A 19167-nucleotide genomic window follows, 5' to 3' on the forward strand; every position below is an offset into this window, starting at 1 on the left:
CCTCAGACAGCTTTTACAGCTAAGAGAATACAGAATAAACCTGAAAAACATTAAAGCCTACTAGAAGTATGTAAGAAAAGAACTGGACCTAGGACAGGAATTATATATTATTACAAAATAAAATGAGAAAAAAAATTATAACCTCTGTTCCAATACACAGTCCAAAATATCTCTGAAAATAGGGGTTGCACATTATCAATTATTAATATTATTTTCAGAGCTGAACAAAGCAGAAATAGCTTATTTTCACTGGAGATGGTCAAGCTTGTAACCCATGTATTTGATTATTTATCCTGTGAAATTATTTCTGCCTTAAAAAAAAAAACTGTGTAAAAGGCCAAGTGCTTTTCCTCCCTATCACAAATTAGAAATTTGGTATCTGCCTTCTGAGTTTCCCATTTACTAAACTTTACGTTACAACTGATTCTGTGCAGCGAGTGCAGCACAGGAAATGAAAAATGAAACTGCAGAGCTAACTTCTAATGTGTTAATCGTTGTCTAGTGCAGAATAAGCTTCTTTCAGGGCAGCTACCACTAGATGGGAAACCACCTGCATCAGAAGAATCCCAGATGACCTTGTGTGAGCTTGGTGGTTTCCCAGTCATTTCAGCCAGAAACCTGAAGCTTGTGTGACCAGCTGCAAAATCCCAAATCAGGTGGGTGAAGTAAAACCAGTATAAATGGGGTCTGGTTTGTTCCTTTTGAAATGGGCAGTTTCTCTGTACAGTGAGTTACACTGGGAGGTGTAAAGCACTGAAAGATGACCTGAACTAAACTCACTGGGACTTCAAAAACAAATCAAGCCAAGGCATAAATTGGTCTGGGCCAAAAATTACTCATTTTCCCAGCATAAAAAACCCCAAAACCCCAGAAAGAACAAGTAGCTTTCTTTTGTATGGCTGATGGCTCATCCCTCTGATCCGAAGTGTTTGAAAACCAAGCGAAGACACACTTAGGGGACCTTGACTTCTGACAAAAATCTTGTGCTGATAAAATCTTGTGAGAAATGTAAACCTGTGTTTGGTTGAACATGTTAAGTCAGTTTTGCCATTCCCATCTCTTTTATAAATGCTATTAAACTAAGTGTTGTGACTTAAGTAGGTTTAAGCCCACATAGTCAGCTCTATTATTTACATTTTCCTTCTCCTGAACATCATCTCTCCTTCCTTCCTTTGGTGGTTTCCAACCACCAAAATTCAGCCCTCCCGTGTTTTTAAATCCCTCTGTAAACCTGCTCAACATGTCTTCAGGAGTCTCTTTCCTCCATGTTTCTGCTGAAGGAGTGTTTCATACAAATCACAAGGCAAGGCTCCTTGAAAAAGTATCTCCATGCTTGCTAACACCATTTTTTTTCTTTCTCATTAGTTTGAGGAATAATGATGCTACTGCAATTTTCTGAAACTTGTCCTCCTCCTAATGCATAAGAGAACTTAAAAAAGGCTGGGACATAAAACTATAATAAGCCAGGTTCTCAAAATGTGGTTCTAACAATGTACTTATGGTGAAGCAGGTTAATGCAGTCCCAAAGTGTGCTCCAGTCATTCTCTACCCTACTCAGGTGTTCTGGCTTTGACACATCATATGATGCCATAATCCATGTGGGTTTAGGCTTCCAGTCTACTCGACTACCTGCCCCACAACCAAGGTCTCCTCAGGAAGGAAATACACTGCAGATACAACTCCTAGCTCTGTTAAGAAATTACATTCTGTTCTGTCTGTTCTTAGTCTTAGAGTAATTAGAGTAATTTGCCTTTTAACTTTCTGAAACTGTCAAGTGCTTATTAACAATAACTTCTGTGTATGTGTATGTTTTTAACAGAGGTAAACGGGGTCTCAAAAATTCAATATCTGCACATACACTGAAAAAAAAAAAAAAAAAAAAAAAGCAGGCCAGTTTAGAGAACAATGTAGGCATGTGTTTTTAAACTACTGTTCGTGCAGTCTGGTCAGGGCTGTGTGACACAGTATACAGTGTTTTGTCATCCAAGGAATGTCTTTGATCAAGAGTTTATGCAAGAAGAAAAAAAAAGCCATGAAACCCTAATCCGTTCCCACAGTCCAGTAAACGTGAGCTGGACAAACAGTGGACAATAGCAGCAAAGCTTGCTGCTGGAACAATAGCTGCAACTAAAAAAATTAAAGGGTTGCTGACTCACAGTTCCTACTATCAAGAAAGATTCCACATAGTGTTGATTTTCCCCAGAATCCTGAAGATGCTGAAAGTTAAAAAGTGTTGAGATAAAGCAGCAAAATAGGGAGTTAAAATCAGAAATGGAAGACAGTGACATATGCTGAGTTGATTCTGCTTGATGCACAGTCAGGATGCAGGGACTGAATAATCAGCCTCCTTTCTGCTGAACATTTTGCTAAAATAAAACACCATCATTTTATTAAGGAACAAGTATCAGTAAAATTCTATCAGACAGGAGGGCACTATTTCAGACGTCACCCTAACTAATTCTGCACTAGAATTGTGTAGTTTTCTGATTTTTCCAAGGCAAAAGTTTTATGCCATTTCTTATTCAGAAATCTCTCCAAAACCAGACACAGAATGCTGCACTAGTGCTCAATTAGTTATGGTTATAGAATAGGATAAAATAATTTAAAACGCTGTGCTGCAAACTGCTTTGGAATCAAGTGAAACAATGTATTCGTTTTTTTCACTTTTCATATATTCCATGGGTTTAGGAAGTCTCTCATGTTTCATCTCACTAAGATGAGCTTAGTGACCATGTCTACTTCCACCCAGTAGTGCAGTATTTGATAAGTAGTACTACAGAATTCTAGCACGAAAAATGCAGAAAAAAATTAATTACCACACTTTTGGAATAAACACTCCAGTGATTAAGGTGGGAGCATTCCCAGTGTAATGTCAAAGAGATATTCAGGTTAGCTACAAATGAACTGACTGTGCAAGCTTACAAAATAGCACACAGAGCTTTTATTATTTTTATTATCACCCCAGGCTTGGCTGGTCCTGCAGGTCCAAACCCTGGGACACACTGAAGTGCTTCAGCAGTGCTTTGCTCCAGTTGGCCTTTACACATCAGTCCCAGACACCACAACATGCAACTGGGAACCTGCTTAACTCCTCTCACACCTCCCAAATCCCCTTTTTCCCTGGTGATACAACCACTTCTGTGGGAATGTGTACTGTCACAACTTTATCCATTAAAAAAACAACTCTGGCAGACTGTAAAATGAGAATCTTCATGGTTACTTCCCAAACTATGAAAGCTGAAGTTTTAGGCTGCAATTAGACCAGAAGCCATGGCTGTAAGAAGTTGCAAAGGGCACTGTTCAAAAGGCACCAAGAATAGAAAGAATTAGAAAACATTACCAGAAATATTAAGTTCTTGCTCTAAAGCAAGAACTTTATTCCAATGCAGGAAGTTGTACTTCCAGCCAAAGTGTAAATAAGCATTCATAAATACAGGGCAGGCTCAAACTCTCTCTTGAATATCTTCTAAAACCAAAACCTATATAAATACTGAAACTGATTTATTGGCAAATTAAAACTTCAAATTTAATCTCATGTGGAAATGATCACAACCTTGCTTCAGAAAAACAGATCAGGGTTCAAATGAGCCAGAGTACCTCTACAGGGTTAGTTTTGAAGCAAACAATTGCACACCCAGATTCTTTTTCTTTTTTCTGATTTATTTCACCCATTTCTGTCAAGTATAGATGTTCACTCAATGCTGGAATTGATCACCTTTAGTAAGCTGACAAGAAATGGAAAGGAAGTTGCATAATGAAGGTAGAACAAGAAATGTGCTTGGGAACTTTATCAAATGGCATTCAAAGTTTACCTCTCTGCTGATGCCTCAAAATTCACTATTTCTTGTACTCATCACACATTGCAGAAAGGAAAATTACAACTCTTCTGGACTGCCATGACTTCAGCAGCCTAGCAGTAATGAGCTGTGTATCCATCTTTTACTAAAATTCCATATTCCACAGACTCAGCTGATAGATGATCACGAAGAGACAAAACAAGCTAGGATGCAGTCCAGGCAAGTGAGAAATTGGTGAGTGAAATGTTTCAAACATTCCTCCCTAACTACTGAGCTATACGTAGGGATGGTGAATGAATTAGGAGATAAATTCTTAAATCTTACTTCTGCAAAATTTTGAACTTCTTGGACAATCAGCACCAAGCCACAATCTCTTCATTAACTCTGCTTTATTAATAACCAGTATCATAATGTACAAGGTTGTGTATGTTTCTATATCTTTGTGACCCTAAGACAAAGACAAATGAATATTTTTGATGTAACCTGGGCTATAAATCAGGCTTAGCCAAAACCACAGCTGTAAATCAGGTACAAAAACACCTCTACTGAATGCTGGGAATGTTCCACTGCCACAGCACTGAGCATGACACAAACCCCAACAAAATCACTGCAGAAAACAAAAAAAAATGGTACTGAAGAAAGCATACAACTGCACATACAACAGAATTTTGAACTGTACCTCATTTAATAAACCAAATCAGGCCCACACAAGGTGTGAAACAGCAGGTATTCAGAAAAATACAGACTCATGGAAGAAGACACACATTTATGTGTCCACACAAATGAAACTTAATTAAAGACCTAATTAAAAAATTAAAAACCTAATAGATAAGCCTAAACTTGGTATATCCCAGCTGGAAATCCTGGTTGATACAATACTTATGGTTCAGTATATACACATGTATTTATATAATAATTTACTACAATATTATTTTTTAAAAATAGAACTAAACAATACAATAAAATTAGCCACCAAACCAATTTTCCAAATACCAGTCACCACCTGACTGCTAAAGACCCTTTCTCTCCTGTGCTGAACAAAAACAATTGTGTTTGGTACAATCTCTGGAGCAGCACCTTGGCTTGTCACTCACATATCACACACCTCTATTAAACAAATGCTCCACCTGGAGCTCTCACAACCCTGCTCTTGCTTTTACACAGATTTTTGCAAATGAGGAAACAAGTAAAAATTAATTCCTACCTCAGTGTTACTTCATTGCAAAGAAATTCTCTACATAATTAGAATTCTCATAAGTGTGTATGTTCTGTACTGTCTGTTTTAACCTACACAAATATTTGTGAGCTCCCACAATCACATACATCCACTAGATGGCTCTGACACTGCCTGTATCAAAATTCATGTGTAACACAGTTAAACAAACCAAAAATCTCAGATCTGTCTTCATGAGGCTGAACCGTGCCATGCAGGCAGAGCCACAAACACACAGGGTACAGCTGATAAAAGGAACTCTGGAATTCCTTACTGGTGTGCAAAGACATCCAGCAGCCCAAGCCAAAGCCAGTTCCAGGTATTCCTCTCAGTTAACACAGTTCAATGCATGCAGCTGCAGCATCCTTTGATTTGGAATGAGACTGGAGTGGTCACTTTTCAAGGTTGGCACATAAAAACCTGGTCTGTGTAAGAGGTACTAGCAAATACAGTCAATGAGAATCACAGCTCTTCTGGCAGTTATGTTTCTCTGACACACCATTTAAACTGATAACTTGTAGAGAGGAGTTAATTTTGTGGAGTTTGCTCCCTCCCTCCCATCAGTCTGCAAAACTATTGGAAATTCCAGGTGCAAATTCCATATTCTGAGCAGCCATCTTCATCCTTCTCCTCTGCATTCTGACCTCCTTTGTCATTCCATCTTCTCCCCACAAAAATGTTTCCTGCTGCAAAGTCTGCAGGGAATTGATTTTATTTTCCTTCACCCACAGCATGTACACATGGTGTAAACTGAATGATCTGCATACACAGATTTTTAAGTAACAGACATCATTTAAACAAGGAAACTGTGCAAATGCTTGTTTTCCTTTTGAGGAATTATCAGTAAAAGACTAGCAAAGAATTAAAACAATTATTTCTATTTAACAGATTTACAAACTAGTGTGTGTAATACCCTAAATAAAACTTGAAGATAACAAATGTTAAATAATATTGCAAGTCCAGTGATTTTTTACTTCCTCTTTAACATCTCTTCACTACTTTGATTTTTTTTAAATATAAAAGTAGATAGACACTTTTCCAGTTCTGCTCTTTTAATGTTTTTTTTTCTTTGGTCATCCACGTTTATCTTCATTTGTTGCATTCAAAATGTTAGTGAAGATCTCTCATTATCAATTCTAAAATCTGACTGAATATTTAGCATTGAACAAACCTAAAAAACGAATACACAGAAGTGTTTCAAAGGGTCTGTTTTCCAAGAAGAATGTTCAACAAAACTCCCAATTGCTCCATTTCTCTTCTTCTGGTCCCACTTGTAATTCAAATTGTCAAAGATTATTCCCAACTTGCTTTTTAAAGATTTTTTTTTTCCTTTATTTTGCATTTGTTATTGCTTGGGAAATTTTCAACTATCAAAGATTTTCACTTAATTTATCTCACTTCAAGTATTTTGCTATGATTGCAGAATGGGAGCAATAACTGCTTCACACAATTTTGGAGTGGCTTTAGAAACAAAGTATCTTCAAAAATGAATTTATATGTTAAAATTACAACTTAATCCTACAAACCTGTTTAAATTTTCCTCTGATTTTTTCCAGATCTTCTTGCAGCTTATCATAAGTGGGGTCTTCATATGGGAATTTCTGAATCATCCCTATTAATGAATCCAGAGCCCTTATCTTTTTGCTAGAAAAAACAAAATTAATCAAATCAAAAGAAAACCCAATGATCCTCACACAGGAGTTTTTCCAATCCATCACTATGAAAACTATACTGTTATATAATAATCCAGAGCACAAATCACAGCCCTCCATCCTTCTTTAATTCCACTTCTCCCATTCAGCCCATTGTCAGGTGTGTTCCATATTCTTAAATAAGAAATTATCCAAACAAGGTATTGTTCCAAATTGGGAATTAAGCATAATTGACGGATTTAAGGCTTCCATTTCAACTTACCAGTCCAAAGTTGAGAAATATTCAAGAATCAATAAAAATTCTGATTAGATGACTGGTCAAAATAAAGAAAAAAAAAAAAAGGAATTCTGGCAAACAGATTAATCAAAATGGGACCAAAAAAAAAAAAAAGATATGAAGAGAAGAATGGAAGTCATAGTGAAATGACTTTAAGCCTTTTTAACCTCACCTGTTCTTTTCCTCTGTGCATTTCTGGAGCAGACAGTGCCATGTCAGTGCAAACCCAAGGCAGCAACCAATCTAAAATTAATTTAGAGGAGTCATGAGGGAAAGAAAAAACCCCACAGAACACAGAGCATAGACAGTGGAACAAAAATAAAACACTACACTATATCTCACTCTTCAGGAACCTAAATCATGGGTACACAAACATGTTTCCAAGCTGGAAAGGCTGACAAGTATAAGGTTACCCAAGCCACCCTCTCACTTAATGTGTCTCATCCTGCCTCCTTCTGGAGCTTTCCCAGTATGAGGAGATGAGAGCAAATTCTCTCTTACGGTCTGTCCAGGACCATTTTGTACAAACCATCCAGCTCTGGAGACTGCTGTTTGGCATTCCCATCCTGGAGCTGTGACAAACTGAGTGGACATATGGCACAAGTTGAGGCGCCTCCCCACCAGTCTCCAGCCCCTGAATTCCTAGGAAAGGTTATTGATCTGGGTGTGCCAGCACACAGAGCAGAACAGGAACAGTGCCACAAAACCTCCCAGCATCACAATTAACAAAGGGTGCATAAGACACACAGAACTGCCTCTTCATGTCTCAAGATTCCATGCTTTTCCCTATGCTGGGCCACAGGAGATGGTACTGGGGGGCAAGGGACCTTTAGCCATAAATTTGGGAAAAAAGATTACTGAATCCCCATAGAGCAAATATACAAAACACAACTGCATCTACTGAACTCTCCAGCTCAAAACAGCATCTTTAAAGCAGTTTAATGGGTCCTCCTGGACACAGACAGAGCAATGAAACACAGCAGGCCTCAGCTTGAAAATTTCTTTGTGGCTGTAATTTTCAAATGACAAGAAGATTCCAGTGCTGAGGAGTTTCCCCATTTACCTCTGAGCCCATCCTGGCTCCGTGGAGAGCTCCGTACCTCCTGCCCTCAGCCATTCCAGCGTGGCTGCCCTCTGCAAGCCCCTCCTGGTAGCCCTCTCCGTGGAACCTGGGAGTGCAGAATCACAGCTTGGTTAATCTCCTGTCCAGCCCTCCCCGTGGAACCTGGGAGTGCAGAATCACAGCTTGGTTAATCTCCTGTCCAGCCCTCCCCATGGAACCTGGGAGTGCAGAATCACAGCTTGGTTAATCTCCTGTCCAGCCCTCCCCGTGGAACCTGGGAGTGCAGAATCACAGCTTGGTTAATCTGCTGTCCAGCCCTCCTTGTGGAACCTGGGAGTGCAGAATCACAGCTTGGTTAATCTCCTGTCCAGCCCTCCTTGTGGAACCTGGGAGTGCAGAATCACAGCTTGGTTAATCTGCTGTCCAGCCCTCCTTGTGGAACCTGGGAGTGCAGAATCACAGCTTGGTTAATCTCCTGTCCAGCCCTCCTTGTGGAACCTGGGAGTGCAGAATCACAGCTTGGTTAATCTCCTGTCCAGCCCTCCTTGTGGAACCTGGGAGTGCAGAATCACAGCTTGGTTAATCTCCTGTCCAGCCCTCCCCGTGGAACCTGGGAGTGCAGAATCACAGCTTGGTTAATCTCCTGTCCAGCCCTCCCCGTGGAACCTGGGAGTGCAGAATCACAGCTTAGTTAATCTCCTGTCCAGCCCTCCCCATGGAACCAGGGAATGCAGAATCACAGCTTAGTTAATCTCCTGTCCAGCCCTCCTTGTGGAACCTGGGAGTGCAGAATCACAGCTTGGTTAATCTCCTGTCCAGCCCTCCTTGTGGAATCTGGGAGTGCAGAATCACAGCTTGGTTAATCTCCTGTCCAGCCCTCCTTGTGGAACCTGGGAGTGCAGAATCACAGCTTGGTTAATCTCCTGTCCAGCCCTCCCCGTGGAACCAGGGAATGCAGAATCACAGCTTGATTAATCTCCTGTCAAGCTCACATTGCATGCGAGTGGCTCTGGACAAGAGAAAAGTGCATTGCCTCCAAAGCTTAGAAATATCACATAAAATCAATTTAAATTCCAGAATCACAGGCTTGTCTTGGTTGGGAAAGACCTATGAAATCATCCAGCCCAGCCTTTGAATGATCATCACTGTGTCAACCAGACCAGAGCCCTGAGTGCAATATCCAGCTGATCCTTGGACACCTCCAGAAATGGAGACTCCAGCAGCTCCCTCGGCAATGCCTGGCAACATTTTCCACTAATTCCTCCTTATGTCCAAATTAAACCTCCTCTGGTGCAGCTCGAGGGCACTTCCTTCTGTCCTGTCACTTGTTACCAGGACGTAAAGTCTGGCCCCACATGGGGGCTCCTGTCAGGGAGTTGTAGAGAGGGAGAAGGTTCTCCCTGAGCCTCCTTTTCTCCAGGCTCAGCCCGCCCGGCTCCCTCAGCCGCTTCTCATCAGACTTGTGCTCCAGAGCTCAATTCCCTTCTCTGGACACACTCCAGCACCACAAAGTCTTTCTTGTAGTGAGGGGCCAAAAACTGACCCCACAATTCAAGGTAGGGCCTCAGCAGTGCCCAGAACAGAGGGACGGTCACTGCCCTGGTGCTGCTAGCTACACTACTGCTGACACATGCCAGGATGCCATTATCCTTCTTGGCCACCTGGGCACACCTGGGCTCGTGTTCAGCAGTTCCTGGCCAGCACCCCCAGGCCTTTTCCCTCTGGGAAGCTTTCAGGAACTCTCCCACCATCCTGGCACGCTGCAGGGGTTGAGGCGGCCCAAGGGCTGGACCCGGCACTTGGCCTTGTTGACCTCAGCCCATCAACCCGGCCTGACAGCGCCGGTCCCACTCTGTGCTGAGACTATTCCAGCGCCCGACCATGCTCTGGATGAAGAAGCGTTCCCTGACATCCAACCCAACCCTCCCTCAACACAGCCTCAGGCCGTTCCCCGCTGCTCAGGCTCTCAGAACGCGCAGAGAGGCGAATCTTCCCCGCCCTCCTCTCGGGCTCAGCGCTCGCCTTCTTTCCCTGGCGCTCCCCTGGCAGCTCCCAGAGGGAAGCAGAGGCGCAGGGGAGCCCCTCCAGGCTGCCCTCACCTCTGCTCGGCCATCACGATCCCATCGAACAGGTCGGCCATGGCGGCGCCAGGCACGCCGGGAGCGGACGGCGCGCGGGGCGGGGCGGGGCTCCCGCACCAGGACACGCCCCCTCGCGGTGAAGCCACGCCCACACGTGGCTGCGGCGTGCGGGCACCAGGGGGCGCGCGAGCACCGCCACAGAGCGCCGCCACAGAGCGCCGCCACAGAGCGCCGCCACAGAGCGCCGCCACAGAGCGCCGCCACAGAGCGCCGCCACAGGCCCCGGCTGTGTGTGGGGAAACCTTGGTGTCCCAAAAATCCCGCCCCGCGGCCCAAAAATCCCACCCCGCGTCCCAAAAATCCCACCCTGCTCCTCTAAGCGCTGTGCAGACGCTCCCTGAGCTCCGCCAGCCTCGGTGCTGTGACCGCTGCCGTGCGGAGCCTGCTCCAGTGCCCTGAGGTGAAGGAGCCTTCTCCCGATATCCGACCTGAGCCTGCCCCGACACAGCTTCAGGCCGTTCTCTCGGCTCCTGTCGCTGGGCATGGAATGATGGAGTTTGCACATCTCTCTCACGTCATACTGGTAGCTGTGGCTTTCAAGAAGTGTATTTTTGGTGCAAATGCCCACAGTTTTTCCCTGTGAGGGCGATACGGTCCTGGCACAGGTTGCCCAGAGAAGCTGGAAAGTGCCCAGAGTCAGATTGGATGAGGCTATGAACAACGTGGAAAGGTGTCCCTGCCCCTGGAATGAAATGATCTTTAAAGTCCCTTCCAACCCAAACCAGTCTATGATTCTAAAACGTAAATATTTTTGGTGTTAATACCCACTCAAACTATAGTGTGCCGTTCTAGACTGCCCTATTAAAATACCAGTTGTTACAGATCAACACTGGTCAAAGGAAACATTTACAAGTACTTGTTTTAAAGTTAACTTATACTATTACTTTCCAGATACTTAATGAAAATGTGGCTCTGGGTCACACTATTCTGCCACCCTGGTGTTGGAATATGTATATTTTTGAGGTAAAAAAGAGAAATTTTATTTAATTTATCAAGTTGTTCCCCATTCATATGCAAAGTACACTGGCAGAGTAGAAAGAGAGGCCCCCAAATTTTCCATCAGTTTCAGTGATTTGAGCAGAGGTAAAGTGGACACTGTGACTTTGAATTGATTTATAGGTTTTTACACTTCCTCCAATAAAAGAAATGAAGACGCTCAGTATCGCCTTTCCTTCAGCCTCTCAGCTTCTCTAACAACTCGTATTTGCACATCACAGCTTCCAGCTGAGACTTCCCAAGGAGACATGTGACACCTGAGCTTTAGAAACCTTTCAGGGCTGTAAAATGTGCTGCTGCAAATGAAAGCAGCGCCGTTGTCCTCCTGCCTTTGAGGAGCTGCGATGGGCAGGGGACAGGGGTGTGCTGAGGGCTGCTGCTGGTGTTTACATTCCCACAGAACCAAAGGTGCTTTTTGGAGGTTTTGCATACCCGGTTCCCGACCGAGTCAGGTGTCGCAGGCATTTCCCAGCAATCCTCCCACCTCAAGCCGAGATCTTGTCAGATTTTATAAGCAAAACAGCCAGGTTTGGTCAGAGCTGGGATGGGAAAACTCCAATGAAAACTGAAGCGCTCCAGGAAGTGGTGTGGGTTAATTTAGCTCCTGGCATTCTTCCCTCTGTCTGAATAAATATTGAACCGACCTCTAACCATGCTGTTGCAGGGAAAAATCATCGTGCTGCCGGTGGAAGAATGTAAGCCAAAGGTGTCAGCAAATAGGGTCACGAGAGCACTCAATATGATGTTCCCAAAATGTAAGGTTGCCTATCTTTTCACCCTTGAGAAACATTGCCAATGTTACACCCCCTTAAAAAATCTCTCACTGGTTCAGTTAAACTGTGTACCCTCCAAACTCCATTATTTGCCATGTTTCCTGTCAAATCTGTGCCATTTTTAGCAGAAGAGTAAAAGTGACTTTTCTTTTCTTGACCAAACTTTAAAAGTTCATTCTTATTTTATTTTGTTTTCTGGGTTTTTTTGGGGTGTTTTTTTTTTTTGTTTTTTTTTTTTTTTTTTTAAAGAAAGGTCTTGAAAAGCATTCAAAGAAAATACAGTGGCTGATCAAGCGAAAGTGGAAATGAAACCCCCTGAAATCTGAAAAGGTTTGGAATAAAACAACCTGAAAATCAGAACTACCTCTTCCAGCACACGAGGAGTGGGAACCCTCCGGATGTGTGGCAGTGGCTCAGCACAAAAGAGAATGGGAAAACACCATGGAAGATGTTTGCCAGCCAAGAAATCTGCTGTTCCTGTGTCTCACAGCATTTCCAAATGGAAACATTCAGGGTCTTTTCCTGCCAGAAACTGACATATTTTTCAGGCAAAACTCACCACTTTTCTCCCCGGCAGCACTGGTTAGAATGGTTTCCATTTTTAAAGGGGGCAGCCTTCTACCCATAGGATTTTTGGATTTCTTTGTCAAAGGAAGTGGTTGAGTCACCATCTCTGGAGGTATTTAAAAGGTGTGTGGATATGGCACTTGGGGAGAGACAAAAGAGTCAAGCAGATTTCAGTGTTGAAGATGATTTTCTCTTTTATTGGAAATGTACACATTACACTAATGATAAAGTACAGAAATTTAAAAATTGGCTAAAATTCCAGCTATTTAAAAATTGGTTAAAAATTGGCTATTGGCTAAAATTCTCTTGATTACAAAGCTCGACAAGATTTGTTACAACTAAAAAATCCACCTTCCGAAGTATATAAATAGAATTTTGAGCATAAATAACAGTAGCAAAATAAACAGATGAATGTATTCAATAAATTAATTATAAATATTGCATTGGCAATGAAGTGCTAGGTCAGAAGAACACCAGTATTTCAACTAGAGCTTTTTTTTTTTTTTTTTTTTTTTTTTTTGGTACAGAAATCTCTATTATAAAAGAACCTTTGGAAAGAAGTAGAATCCCTGAACCATCCTTTCTGCCCCCTTCCCCCCCCCCCCCCCCCTTTGGCTTCACCTTGATTATTCCTCCATTGAATCTTTTCAGAGGGAGAACAGAACTTGAAGACATTGAGTGCCTTGGCCAGAGGTACTCACAATCTCTTATTGCAAGGAGAATCCTGACCCAGTTCTGCAGCTTTTAACTCACTAAACCATCTCTCCACTGATTCCCGTGGATGCTGAATCAAGCCTGGAAGTGACTTGAAAGAGTTTCTGATGGTTAAAGGTTAAACACAAAAACCTATTTTATGACTGATTTGACCTATACATCTGTTCTCAGTGTTTTTCTGTGTTTGCTAATGACATATACAGGCTTATATACAACAGAATCTTCATTTGAACGTTCATTTGAGCTGCTCATTCCCTACTTGATGAACATCAATTCTAGCCCTGGGCACTCTTCCAATGACACACTGAATCCTCACTGATGTTAATGAGAACTCTCTGCAGATGATTCTGATGCCTCAGAGAACATAATTTAGCCTACCAAAGAAATCAATGATCAAGTTTCTCAAAGTACTTCTTAGCAGTATGGGAAGAGAGAATTTTTTCCTTTCTTCTCTTATTTTCTGAGAGAAGAAAAAGCACAATATACAAGCAGATTTGTTTTTTCAGTAGTACACTTTCCACAGAAAGTTTTCCCCAGAATGTTGTTAGCAGCCTTTTAAGAAGCAGCATTAACTCAAGTTACATCTGGTAGGATGTTTTCTTTCATCTAGTTTTGCTCCAAGTGTTTGAGTTTGAGGTCTCTGAAGAGGAAAAGGTTTTCTGCATTTGCTTGTATGAGCAGCTACAACAGGTGAATATATGTAGAAGCGAAGATTGCGTAGAAAAACTACAGTTATTTTATCACCACCTATGGAGGAATTCTGATAAGGCTGCTAAACTTTTTGCATTTAATTCTTCTTTTCCAAACAAAACTATGGCTAGACAGTTCTTTAGACTATAGAACAGCCTCTTGGCACTCATCTCTTACAGGTACAACAAGGACGAGGCTGGCTCCATACTCAAAGCTACAAACCCTGCAGTACTCTTCAATATTTCTGTGAACACATGTGTGGGAGCACAGTCAGTTTTGGAAGCTAGGGCTCTTCACTAGGGACAGTTTGGAGGCGATGCCAAAGGGGTCCATGCTGTCCGTCTCCAGAGGTGAGGAGAAGGCCTCTGTCTCAAAGGCCTGGCTGTAATCACCATATTCACCAAAGTCTGCTGACTCCATGGGCACAGTGTTGATCATGGGCAAGAAGTGAGACAGGGGAAGGAAATCTTTCCCCTTGAACTGCTGTCTTTGTTTGGCACTGCTCAAAGACACTGATATTCCATGTTTTTTAGATCTATACACATTGTAGCCGTCTGGGCGAATCTCCTCCTCAAAGGAGCAGTCTTCAGTGGAATACCTGAGCTGAAAAGCAAGGAACAGTGAGAATTACAAATATGCCCACCAGGCTGGTTGTATTCAACCACAAAACAAACCTTGGGTGGGAAAAGTCCTAGTCCCTCAGTGGGGGTATCCTGGCTTTCCCAATCCCTATTCTATTCTATTCTATTCTATTCTATTCTATTCTATTTCTATTCTATTCTATTCTATTCTATTCTATTCTATTCTATTCTATTCTATTCTATTCTATTCTATTCTATTCTATTCCGTTCTGTTCCAGAAGCCCTGAAGTTCTTTCCATGTCCATCCCATTAAATAAGCTTTGAATCCTGGGATGTGCTTCTCCACAGCCATCACACTTATCCTGTCTGAGCACTGGGAAAAAAGTCTCAGATGCCAGAGCCGATTTAAATGAATTGTCCTTAATTGCAATCATAAATCCTAATCCAAATATATAATTCCTGCTCTGTTAGAGATTTGCCTGTGCAAGGGCTTCAGGATCAGGTCAGTAGAAAGGCAGAGTGGCCAATCAGTAAAACAATGCTAAAAGGTAATTTCCACCTTTTTCCACCCAGAATTTACTGAAATTGCCAAAAAGGTCCTTTTACAAAGTGTCATTTTCATGTTAACATGAGAACTGTTGAATGAATACCAGCACAAGTTAGGACTTTGTACAGAAGAATGTATTTCCTTAGGTATGAATTTGTAGGATTCCATTTGCAATGGCCTGTACAGATATTATATACCTGTAACATCTTAAGTTATAAATATATGTATATATAATATTATATTTGTATATTGAACCCTTATCAGCAGGGCAGACCTCTCTAGATCTTTACACCAGTACTGTATTTCTTACAACTCTGTTGCTATTTCAGTCTCAGCTACTGCAGGTGATTGAACCTTGGTCAACAAAAGATAATTGCTGATTATGTCTCAGTCTGCAGAGACAGAAATGTCCTCACATGGATGTTCTGCCTGTCTGAACAGAGAGCATATTTAAGACTTCTGGGCCTTTCTCAGACACTCTCAGTAACATGGAGTAAAATTAAGGGCATGCATTTTGTTATCTTTCAAAAGCATGTTTTAAATTAATAAAGTAATTTTTTAAAAATGTTTTCTTCAAAAAAAAAAAAAGGGTGCAATATTTATCCTTATACACACACACACATTGTATCTCAGAAAAATATATGTATATGATAAAAAATTGGGTTTGGATTGTTGGCTGTCTTTATGATTGCTCAGCCTCACTAAAAAGGATGATGAAATAAAAAAGATCCTTGCTGAATAAGTGTTCACTAAAAAGAACAGATATTGATTGAGTCTCTGTGTCTCAGCTATACCTTTCTGTCTTCACTACATTGGGATGGTCTCCAGTCCGGTTTTTTAAACAAGTGCCAAACAGACTTTTTAAGTATTTCCAGATTTACCACCCCCCCCCCCCCCTCGCCAAAGGAATCACGGTATGTCCGTAGATTCAGCATTTCCCCTAAACTACTGAATACACCACACAGCAAATTCAAAAACCAACCCCAGTCATCAGTTTTCCAGTGTCAAAACAGGCCAAGTTGCAGGAGCACAGGTTTAGCCCCTAGGCAGCATGTTTGCCCTTTTGTTCTCCTAATCCTGAGCGTGCTGCTGATAAGGTAAAGATTTACCTGCAGAACTGCCTGGCTGGGCTGTGAGCACAGAGGTGACAGCACGGAGATGGGACAGCACAGCTACATGATGTTGTGTTTTCAGAATAAAACCCCAGCCTGCATCTAATATACTACACCAACAAATGCAGCTCCAGTCAACGTGTATGCCTTCAAAATGGTGCATTTTAAAATTCTGTGATTGCTTAAGTTCAGCTGGTAACACCAATGGGAGCAGAATCCAGGTTCTGATTTGTTTTGGATATATATTAAAGAATTAAGCTAATAATTTACCTATCATATAATCTGAATTTATGCACCTCATCTCAGCCTCAACTGTTTTGAGACCAGAAAAGCAACAAAATTCAGAAAGAAAGGCTTAATTCTCTGTTCCGCCTTCTTAATTTCAACCACATTCAGAAACATCAGCGTTGCTGTTATTAAAGATACTGGGCATTTTGAGAACGGGCCAAGTCCTTTCCTAAATAAAATAAGCAGAAATTTTCCTGGGGTAATCAAAAAAGAATCAAGCTGTATCTTTACTGTGGCATCATGAAAAGCCATCGCTCTGTGAAATTCAGGCTTCTGTACAGATTAAATCTGAACTGCACCTGTCAAATTCCAGAGTCAAGAATGTATTCACATGCCTTAAAAATGAGTTTATGTCAATGACTAGTTGCTAAACGTAGTGAAAAAGCTGATCTAGTGGCATCAGAGAGGCACGTAACTCTCCAACCCCTCAGAATCCCGCAGCTGTGCTGTTATAGCAGGGAAGAAGTGAGACGGTGGAGAAGCATCCTTTCCCCCTCACAAAATCCTTTTCTTGTCTGCAACTTCCTAAGAGATGGCAACTCATGTTCCTGGGAGTTGTATGCCCGGCAGCCAGCTGGCTGCAGCTCTTCTCCGAAGGAGCAATCTCTTTTTAATTTTATTTTCCAGAATACCTGACCGGAACAGTGAGAAATTACTCATATTCTCTTGCAGAGCCTAATCTATTCCTGCAGCAGAATCACAGTCTACCACCGATGAGAATTCTAAACCTAAATGCCATTTTACCCTGGGCTGTACATTCAGTATATTTTGGCAGGGGACACTCAGAACATCAATTTTTCTGCCTTCTAAGAATCCCCACAGCCTTTCGGGCAGTGACGGTGACGAGAACCGCAGGTCCTAGGGGAGAACAGGGGAGGAAGGTGTGGGAGGGATGGTGGCGGACACCTGGAAGTTTTGTTACCCCATTATTAGACCACGCCGCTGTTCCAGAGCGGAAAATGCCCCCGGGGGCAGCAGCGCGGGTGCTCACCTGCCCGTGCAGCCGCCCCGCCTCGTCCATGCACAGGTACCGGGAGCTCTGCACGCCCTTGATGGCCACGGTGCGCACGGCCACGGCGCGGATCTCTAGCAGGCCTGCGGGCAGACAGAGAGAGGGGACAGCAGTGTCACCCCCGGCCCATCCCCTAACCCATTCCCGCCTCCGCCACTCACTCTGCGGGCTCTGGCTGCCGGCCGCGTCCACCCGGCCGTCAGCGCCGATACGCAGGAAGCAGCTGAAGAGCCCGTGCTTGCTGGCGGTGTAGAGGTGCCGCAGGCGGATGGGCTCTCCCCAGCCGTAGTTGAGGTGCGGGCCGGCGTCGGGCGGCGGCAGCGGCAGCGCGGAGGCGGCGGCGGCCGCCAGAGCGAGCAGCGCCAGCGCGGCGGGGCGCAGCCCCATCCCGGCGCGGCGCCTCGGGGCTGTAGCGCGGCCGCAACCGCCCCCCGGCCTTTTATAGCTCGCCCTTATCAGCTCCATCGATCCGCATCCGATATAGAGCCCATTTGATAGCCGGATCGGTCACTCCCCCGAAAATATTAAGCGGGTGACACCCTAAAGACGCGTCCTCCGCATCCGCATCTCCGAGCTCTCTGCTCCTGCGATCCCACGGCACTGCACGTCCAGCAGCCCCGATGCGACTCCGCGACGGGGACCGGGGGTGGGCGTATGTGTACCCAGCCCACCCAGTGACAGGAGGCTGCCCCGCTCCCCGCCGCGGCTCAGCCCCTGCCTCTGCCCTTGCCCGTCCTGTATTTCATTTCGCTTTTCAGAAATCAAAGAGTTGCTGCCTAAACCTGGGCTCGCCTCTCCGGTAGGGGCCGAACGCTCGCTGCGGGAGCGGCACAGCCGCTCCCAGTTCCGGGCAGCCGGCGGGGCACACAGCGCTGGTACAGCCCGGCCTGGCCCTGCAAAGCCCGGTCCGGCCGGGTACCGGCGGCTGCAGGTGCCCCGGCGCGGCTCCGGGCTGGATCCCCGCCCGGCCATCCCCGGCCGGGTCACTAGATGGAGCCTGGCCCCTGGGATGCGGCTGCCTCGCCTCGGGAGAGCCGCCCTGGGGGCGCTCTCCAGCTCCTGATTGTCCCCACTTCTTACAAAGAGACTGGGAGGAAAAAATCCTGGGTGAAGTAAAACTGCATTACCCCATTTAAGGTTCAAACAGAAATTTTTTTCTGGTCTGCGCATGGATTTTTTCCACGTGGGCTCCTCCCAGGGAGCTCGCTCAGCGAGTGTCCCTGGAAAGAAGACATACAAATTTGGCGGATTTCCACCGTATTTGCATCTCAGACATGTTTAAAGGGATTGCTGCCGACTTTTCTGCTGTACATACAAAGTAATCGTTGAAGGAATTTTCTCAGATTCCCAAAAAGAAAACTGGCAATTTCATAAAGAATTCCACCCCTCCCCCCCCCACCCCAGGACATTAAATGACAATTCAACAAGATATAACCCCACCTCCAGACCATCTTCTCTGAAACACAAAGCTTCGATCAGCTTCCACATACTGTTTTTATATTTTGCAACTTGTTCACTTTCATCCTTTTGTCCCTGCACTTGCATCTCCCTCCTGCAAACACTCCCACAAAAAACCTGTTCTTCATAAGCAATCTTAGCTCAGTGAGGATGAGCACACAGACAAGCTATACAAAAACACAGAGGCTTGTAGGATGATATCTTGCACTTATTTTCATGTGCAACTTTGGGTGTATTTAACTGGAGTTAAATCCAGTCCACGTTTGGATGATCAGGGTCTTGCATA

General features: G+C 43.8%; 2 protein-coding genes across 4 annotated transcripts; both read right to left on the reverse strand.

Moving 5' to 3' along the window:
- Positions 1–4169: 4169 nt before the first annotated feature.
- On the reverse strand, positions 4170–10229 carry LTO1 (LTO1 maturation factor of ABCE1). 3 transcript variants are annotated; one of them, XM_072929504.1, is made up of 5 exons: positions 10102–10229; positions 8003–8108; positions 7112–7182; positions 6537–6654; positions 4170–5705 (listed from the first exon to the last, which is right to left on the reverse strand). In XM_072929504.1, the coding sequence occupies exons 1-5, from the start codon at positions 10140–10142 to the stop codon at positions 5571–5573; spliced, it is 471 nt and encodes a 156-aa protein (XP_072785605.1). In that variant the 5' UTR covers positions 10143–10229; the 3' UTR covers positions 4170–5570. The 3 variants fall into 3 exon arrangements, with proteins under 3 accessions (XP_072785605.1, XP_072785606.1, XP_041572618.1); XM_072929505.1 differs by having other exon boundaries at positions 4170–5769; XM_041716684.2 differs by having other exon boundaries at positions 4170–6181.
- Positions 10230–14017: 3788 nt separating this feature from the next.
- Positions 14018–18016, reverse strand: FGF19 (fibroblast growth factor 19). The gene is made up of 3 exons (XM_030273500.4): positions 17585–18016; positions 17403–17506; positions 14018–14486 (listed from the first exon to the last, which is right to left on the reverse strand). Exons 1-3 carry the CDS (start codon positions 17886–17888, stop codon positions 14154–14156), a joined length of 741 nt encoding a protein of 246 aa, XP_030129360.2. The 5' UTR covers positions 17889–18016; the 3' UTR covers positions 14018–14153.
- Between the last annotated feature and the right edge of the window lie 1151 nt (positions 18017–19167).

The sequence above is a fragment of the Taeniopygia guttata genome, chromosome 5, assembly GCF_048771995.1.
Source record: "Taeniopygia guttata chromosome 5, bTaeGut7.mat, whole genome shotgun sequence".
Lineage (NCBI taxonomy): Eukaryota > Metazoa > Chordata > Aves > Passeriformes > Estrildidae > Taeniopygia > Taeniopygia guttata.

Coding starts and splice junctions, on each gene's coding strand:
- FGF19 (XM_030273500.4), bottom strand. CDS start 17,888: ATGGAGCTGATAAGGGCGAGCTATAAAAGGCCGGGGGGCGGTTGCGGC. Junction 17,507..17,584: donor CGGCAGCCAGAGCCCGCAGA/GTGAGTGGCGGA, acceptor GTCTGCCCGCAG/GCCTGCTAGAGATCCGCGCC. Junction 14,487..17,402: donor CGGGGCGGCTGCACGGGCAG/GTGAGCACCCGC, acceptor CTTGCTTTTCAG/CTCAGGTATTCCACTGAAGA.
- LTO1 (XM_072929504.1), bottom strand. CDS start 10,142: ATGGCCGACCTGTTCGATGGGATCGTGATGGCCGAGCAGAG. Junction 8,109..10,101: donor ATCGTGATGGCCGAGCAGAG/GTGAGGGCAGCC, acceptor CTGCACTCCCAG/GTTCCACGGAGAGGGCTACC. Junction 5,706..6,536: donor TCAGAGGAAAATTTAAACAG/GTTTGTAGGATT, acceptor AATTCCCTGCAG/ACTTTGCAGCAGGAAACATT.